The 8,391-nt window shown below is 35.8% G+C and overlaps 1 protein-coding gene across 1 annotated transcript; it reads left to right on the forward strand.

The window, feature by feature from the left end:
* The first annotated feature begins 2,081 nt into the window (after positions 1–2,081).
* On the forward strand, positions 2,082–3,129 carry LOC141640946 (uncharacterized). Its single transcript, XM_074449625.1, has 2 exons — positions 2,082–2,335; positions 2,478–3,129. Exons 1-2 carry the CDS (start codon positions 2,082–2,084, stop codon positions 3,127–3,129), a joined length of 906 nt encoding a protein of 301 aa, XP_074305726.1.
* The last annotated feature ends 5,262 nt before the right edge of the window (positions 3,130–8,391 follow it).

An 8,391-nucleotide genomic window follows, 5' to 3' on the forward strand; every position in this document is an offset into this window, starting at 1 on the left:
TATAGACGGTTTTGAGTGTGCTTATGATATAAACCTTACATTAATGATACGAAATAAAAGTACAATAAATAAAATAGGTTTTTACACCCTCAGACTTACATGTTTGACGAAACAAGATTGACTAAGTTATCGTTTAGTGATTGCTCGACTCGAATATGCGAATATGAAAGTGCCCTTGTTGAAGGATTTAAAAGATTGATTAGATTGTTTAAGTGGAGTTGGTCAAATTGGTCGGTCTATGCAACGTGACTGGGACTCAGAATGATCTGAGCTTACATAGTTGATTGATCAAGCACGTAGGCATCGAAAGCAAAAGCGCGGTCTAGAATACAAAGAGAGAAGAGAAGGGCGGACACTTGCGTACCAAATATGGAGGACGAAGGTCTCTATTTATACTAAACACACGAAGGAGTTTAGGTATGGCACGGATACAGAAACAAATCATAGAAATATTTCGGAAAGCGTGAAAAGAAGGCTGGGGAAGAGGCGCAGCAGCCACTGCGACCCTTGGAAGAGGCGCGGCACCTGCTGCGTCATTTCCCCAGAGGTTTTCTCGTCAGCAAGAAAGATTTCCGCGTTTTTTTATGGAATTTCGGTAGTTATACACTTCCTCATTCCGTGAAACACAATATTTTCCTTAAAGATATTAAAATAAATTAGGAATAAATATCCAGAGAATTCTAGAACTTTCGGGAACATTCCGACACAGCATTTAAACGGTTTCTTAGAAAATGAAGCGTTTTTTGACCCAAACTCCAAATGAACTCTAATTACTGTCAAAACGACTGTATCGGCACGTAAATGACGACCATGAGGTTGACTCGAGTGTTTGAGTTATCACTTGTCGATGAACTTACGAACTGTCATAAAATCATTCCGCGTATCAAACATGCGGCCCAATCATCATTGGGTGGTTGGCGGGAGGTGCAGAAATGAGGTATCTACACTCTATAGTAGACAGATTATGACTGTTGTGGAATGGTGGTGTGGGTTTAAGATAAATGTTGTCACTGCCGTGGGATCCTCTCATGGAGCAGGGGCAGAACTGAAGAAGTTGGTGCATATACTCCTCGGGACTACCTACTACTACCATATTTGGAGCCAAAGGAACAATGCTAGGGTGAATGGTGTGCTAATAAGGCTTCAAATCTGACTGAGTTAATCAAAGAGGAGGTGAAAAGAAGAATCAGGCTCAAGCTTCGGCTGAATGATTCTGATGTAGGACTGAGTATTAGTAGGAATGATAGGGCCTGGTTCCAGAAATGGAGTATTTCAGGTTTCTAAAGATTAAAATTTGTATTTGTTTGATTTCTTTTTGTTAGGGATCAAATCTGTGTTAATGTCATGTATTAATACAGGTTGAATCTTTTGTAATCTCTGTTTCATTCTATATATATATATATATATATATATATATATATATATATATATATATATATATATATATATATATATATATATATATATATATATATATATATATATATATGTTACGAAAATATCTAGAGATATTATATGGATGTCCATATATTACCGTATCTTTAGGAGATATTTTATTACCATATTACATATGTACTCTCCTACTATATATACCCTTCATATGAATAAAGCTGAATACCTTTTCTGCTCTCTCTATTCTCTCACAACTCTCTTTTATTCATAACACGTTATCAGCACGAGCCTCTAACCCTAATTGATATTTTGTTCACCGAAACGGTAAGAACTTGGTAAGACCTCCTAGTTTAAATTTTATTCGCATAGACATATACAGTTTGTTAAGAACGAAAAAATTAATACCGAAATTTTGTTTCATAATGATGCCGCAATTTTATAAGTACATACATCATACATGCTATGACTATTCACACTGCCTTGGTTTTTATACGTACATACATGCAATTTCATGCACTTTGTTAATCATTACATTGTATACGGAAATTCACATGCACTTTGTTAATTATCCTTTTTATTTATCTACCTATTTATTTTGTTTATCCCATCGCAGGTGCATCTTATCATTGTTAATTCTTTGTTTTAATCGTATTATAATTAACTTGTTTTATTTTCTTGATAGTTTAAACATGTCGAATTTGAACAAACTTGATTTTGCGGCTTTGGATATCTCTGGAAGTAATTATTCTGAATGGGTGTTAGATGCCGAGATGTATCTTAAGTCTTATGCCCTTGGTGATGCTATTAAAGATGGGAATACAGCATCCGAACAAAATAAGGCCAAAGCCCTAATTTTTCTCCGTCGTCACCTCCATGAGGGACTCAAATATGAATATTTGACTGTGAAAGATCCTTTGATCTTATGGCAAAATCTGAAAGAAAGGTATGACCATCTTACAACAGTAATTCTTCCTAAAGCAAAATTTGACTGGATTCACCTAAGGTTACAGGATTTTAAATCCGTTATTGAGTATAACTCAGCCATGCACAGAATCGCTTCACAGTTAACTTTGTGTGGAGAAAAGATATCTGATGCAGATATGTTGGAAAAAACAGAGAGGATTTAAAAAATACTCTGAACTAGTTTCATGCTTATTGGTGGCTGAGCAAAACAATCAAATCCTGTTAAAAAACCACCAGTCCCGTCCTACTGGCACTGATCCATTCCCAGAAGTGAATGCGACAGTTTCTGGTCCATTCCCTATAGTGAATGCGACAAATAAATATTCGGGTCACACTAGAGGTGGTGGCCCTGGACGTGGACGTGGACGAGGACGAAACAATTTTCGTGGTGGTAGAGGTGGAAAATTTAAAAGATCGTATTCTCACCGAAAGGGGGAACCAAAAGATCGTCCACATGAAAAGATAAAGAAAACTGGTGAAAATCCATGTCACCGATGTGGTAGTACAGGACATTGGATTAATACTTGTCGTACGCCGCAACATCTTGTTGATCTTTACAAGCAGTCTCAGAAAAATAATAAAGGGAAGAATATTGAAACAAATTTTGCTGCTGAGCATGAAAATTTTGAGACAAATTATGCTGATGGTGATAACAATCTACCTTTCGTATCTGGCAAATTTATGGATTTGGACATCTCAGATTTCATGACCTTTGATCCTAATGGAGAAATTGGCCCTTTGATTGGCAATGGAAGTGTCCCGAAATTGGACTAAATTTATTTGTATTACTTAAGTTATTTATTTTTCGTTCAATTAAACTACTATTCGTTCTTTGTTTTCGGATATTATCAAGCATGAGTGTTAAGTTTATTTAATGGATATTACCAATAATTTTTATTTATAATAATCGAATATCAAATTTTGAATTTAATTACTATGTTACGACTTCTATTTACCAATTAATATGTGTACAAATCGTTACACGCTGCCATGTTTAAATTATTACGGACACTTTGTTTTACGTACATCATATATACTGAAGCTATCATCTCTTATCCTGCAAGTGAATTGGTAATTTAATGAAAAAAAAAGGAAAGAAAGTGAATGTGTAGCTAGCTAGCTGTAATCTATCATTTCTAGTGGACCATACTTTATTATCATCATAGTTTTGGTGTCGTATTGCTTGAGATACTCATTTGCTTACCAGTGGGCTCATGTTGCCATACTTGGCCATATTTATCAATTCTTGTTTCTTCTCACTGGTTCTCTGCTTCATACGTTTTTGAATAGCTGACTATATTTATGTACTCTTATTTGTTTTAAATATATCATAAAAGGAAATATGTACAAGGCTATAGTTTTAATGTCATAATAAAATTTTTATTATTTGAAGTTTTAACGCATGTATCTTATTACTTGTCATTTATTTTGTGAAGATCATTATGGGAGCTACACATGGAGATGTATGCCTCGCGGATAGTGCGACTACGCACACAATTCTTAAAAATAAGAAATATTTTACTTGTCTTAAAGAGGAAAAGACAAATGTTTGTACAATTGCTGGTAGTACAAAATTAATTGACGGCTCCGGAAGAGCTAATATTTTGTTGTCTAATGGAACAAATATTGAAATACAAGAGGCTTTGTACTCTCCTAAGTCAAAAAGAAATTTGCTGAGTTTTAATGATATCCGTAGAAATGGATTTCATGTTGAGATAGCAAATGAGAATGGGGTTGAATACCTATATATCACACGTTCAAATTTGAACAAGAAAAGTGTGTTGGAAAAACTACAAGCGTTATCTTCTGGCTTGTATTATATGAAAATTTGTGCAGTTGAATCTCATGCACTAGTAAACCAAAAGTTTACAGATAAAAACAAGTTTATTGTTTGGCATGACCGTTTTGGCCATCCCGGATCATTAATGATGCGAAAAATCATTGAAAATTCACGTGGACATTTATTAGAGAATCAAAAAATTCTTCAAACTAGTGAATTTTCATGCGCCGCTTGTTCACAAGGGAAATTAATTATTAGGCCATCACCTACAAAGATAGGGAATGAATCTCTTACATTTCTGGAAAGGATACAAGGTGATATTTGTGGATCTATACATCCACCAAGTGGACCATTTCGATACTTTATGGTATTAATTGATGCATCAACTAGATGGTCACACGTATCCTTGTTATCAACTCGCAACCTGGCGTTTGCAAGATTATTAGCTCAATTGATAAGATTAAGAGCTCACTATCCAGATTATCCCATTAAGACTATCCGTTTTGACAACGCTGGTGAATTTAGTTCACAAACTTTTGATGATTATTGTATGTCTATTGGGATAAGTGTTGAACATCCTGTAGCACATGTTCACACTCAAAATGGTCTTGCTGAGTCATTAATAAAACGTATTCAATTAATTGCGAGACCAATGCTTATGAGGTCTAAATTGCCTATTTCGGCATGGGGGCATGCTGTTTTACATGCAGCAGCACTAATTCGCATCAGACCAACGAGTTATCATAAATCATCTCCCCTAAAGTTGGTTTTTGGTCACGAACCAAATGTTTCTCATCTAAGAATTTTTGGTTGTGGTGTATATGTTCCAATTAGTCCACCACAACGTACAAAGATGGGACCCCAAAGAAGGTTGGGAATATATGTTGGGTTCGAATCTCCGTCAATTATTAAATTTTTAGAGCCATCTACAGGAGATTTATTTACGGCCCGTTTTGCTGATTGTCATTTTGATGAATCACTTTTCCCAACGTTAGGGGGAGAAAATAAACAACTGGTAAAAGAGATAAGTTGGCATGAATTATCATTATCTCATTTAGATCCTCGTACTAAAGAATGTGAACTTGAAGTTCAAAGGATAATTCATTTACAACGGTTAGCAAACCAACCAACCCAAATGCCTTCACTGATCCAAAAGGAGTGATAAAATCTCATATACCAGCTGTAAATGCTCCAGCTAAAATTAAAGTCCCTGAAGGACTTTCAATTGCAAATGAGTCTAAAGCACGCATGAAGCGTGGTAGACCTATTGGTTCCAAAGATAAAAATCCTCGAAAACAAAAAGGAGCAAAAGTTGATAATGGCAATGTTGAGGATAAGATAGCTTTTGAAAAGCCCCTTGAAAAGCTTGGAGACATGACTGATAATATTAATCTAGAAGAGATTCAGGTACCTGAAAATAAAAATTGTGAAGAGATCTCGATAAATTATGTCATGTCTAGAAAAACATGGAACCGAAACAAAATCGACGTCGATGATGATGTTTTCGCATTTAATGTAGCGCTTGATATCATGCATAAAAATGAGGATCATGAACCAAAGTCTCGTTGATCAGGTGCAGGGCGTAGAATTGATTGGCCTAAATGGAAAGATGCTATTGAAGCGAGAATTAAAATCACCGCTAAACGAGAAGTGTTTGGGCGATGGTCGCACACCCAATGGAGTAAAGCCGGTAGACTACAAATGGGTGTTTGTGCGAAAAAGAAATGAAAAAGGCGAGATAGTCAGATATAAGGCTCGTTTAGTTGCACAAGGTTTTTCACAAATACCTGGTATTGATTATGAAGAGACATATTCTCCTGTAATGGATGCAACTACTTTTCGATATCTGATTAGTCTGGCTATAAGGGAAGGACTTGATTTACGTCTTATGGACGTTGTTACAGCTTATTTATATGGCTCGCTTGATAATGATATATACATGAAACTCCTTGAAGGTTTTAAGCTTCCTGACACATTAAAATCAAGTCCAAGAGAGCAATATTCAATCAAGCTAAACAAATCTTTGTATGGTTTGAAACAGTCCGGGCGTATGTGGTATAACCGTCTTAGTGAATATTTGTTAAAAGAAGGTTATAAAAATGACCCTATTTGTCCGTGTCTATTCATAAAGAGGTCAAAACCCGGATTTGTGATTATTGTTGTTTATGTTGATGATCTTAATATTGTTGGAACTTCTGAAGAAATTACAAAAGCCGTTGAATGTTTGAAGAAGGAATTTGAGATGAAAGATTTAGGAAAAACAAAATTTTGTCTTGGTCTGCAAATTGAACATCTTGACAATGGAATTTTGTTACATCAAGGGACCTATATTGATAAAGTGCTAAAACAGTTTAAAATGGATAAAGCACATCCGTTGAATACTCCTATGGTTGTAAGAACACTTGATGTGAAGAATGACCCGTTTCGACCTCGTGAAGCAAATGAGAAAGTTCTTGGTCCTGAAGTACCGTACTTGAGTGCAATTGGAGCTTTGATGTATCTTGCTAGTCATACTCGACCCGACATATCTTTTTCAGTAAATCTCTTAGCAAGATATAGCTCTTCTCCAACTCAAAGGCATTGGAATGGAGTCAAACATTTACTCCGTTATCTTCAAGGTACGTCGATATGGGTTTATATTATTCTAATAAATGCAAAACAGTTAGTTGGTTTTGCGGATGCGGTTATATTTCTGACCCACATAATGGTCGTTCGCAAACTGGCTATGTGTTTACATGTGGTAATACTCCTATCTCATGGCGCTCTGTGAAGCAAACTATAGCCGCCACTTCTTCAAATCATGCCGAGTTGTTAGCAATTCATGAAGCTAGTCGAGAATGTGTATGGTTGAGATCAGTTATTCATCATATTGAAGGATCATGCGATCTATCTCCAAGAGATAAATCACCAACTATTTTACATGAAGATAATACTGCATGCATCGCTCAACTCAAGGTAGGATTCATCAAGGGTGATAGAACGAAGCACATTTTGCCGAAATTCTTTTTTACTCATGATCTTCAAAAAGATGGTGTCATTAGTGTTCAACAAATCCGCTCTAGTGAAAATCTCGCAGACATTTTTACCAAGGCACTTCCGAGCAAGGCATTTGAGAAGCTACTCAATCAACTTGGGCTACGTCATCTCAAGGATGTCAAGCGATGTTTTAATGAGGGGGAGTAAATACGCGTTGCACTCTTTTTCCCTTAGCCATGGTTTTGTCCCACTGGGTTTTCCAGGCAAGGTTTTTAATGAGGCAACACTTAGTGCGTATTACGGAGATTATTGTACTCTTTTTCCTTTATTAGATTTTTGTCCCATAGGGTTTTTCTAGTAGAGGTTTTAACGAGGCATTTTCTCCGATGATGGACATCCAAGGGGGAGTGTTACGAAATATCTAGAGATATTATATGGATGTCCATATATTACCGTATCTTTAGGAGATATTCTATTACCATATTACATATGTACTCTCCTACTATATATACCCTTCATATGAATAAAGCTGAATACCTTTTCTGCTCTCTCTATTCTCTCACAACTCTCTTTTATTCATAACAATATATATATATATATATATATATATATATATATATATATATATATATATATATATATATATATATATATATATATATATATATATATAGGGCCGAGGTTGAGGTACGAACTGAGTTACGGTGCGAACCGTACGAACTAGCTCAGTTATACTATTTTTTTTTCAGATACATTTTATTTCCTTACCATATACACCTCTTATTCAGATACATTTTATAACATAAGTAGATACACTTTTTCCACACTAAAATTCTAGATGCACTTTTACACTTTTTTTTCAGATACACTTTTTTTCAGATACATTTTATATTTTTTTGCGGATACACATGTCAGTAAAACCAGATACACATCTTATCAAATCCACATACACAAGTCAATAAAGCCAGATATTAAGATACACAATATAATACTTCCAGATACATAAACTAGTACTTCCGGATACACATACTAATACTTTCAGATACCAAGTGTATCTAGAGTCATATTACATGTATCCACCAACTACCACAGCCGATACCACCGCCAACGCCACAACCACCATTACCCCACCACCACCGCCGCCACCCCCACCACCACTTCCACCCACCTCATAACCACCACATCACCGACTCAGGTAGGACATCACATAACAGTGGTGCCTGTGAAGAGAAACAGATAGATAGCAAGTAAGAAGGTGACGATGCTACTTGGAACAGGAG

This window comes from Silene latifolia, chromosome 2 (assembly GCF_048544455.1).
Source record: "Silene latifolia isolate original U9 population chromosome 2, ASM4854445v1, whole genome shotgun sequence".
Lineage (NCBI taxonomy): Eukaryota > Viridiplantae > Streptophyta > Magnoliopsida > Caryophyllales > Caryophyllaceae > Silene > Silene latifolia.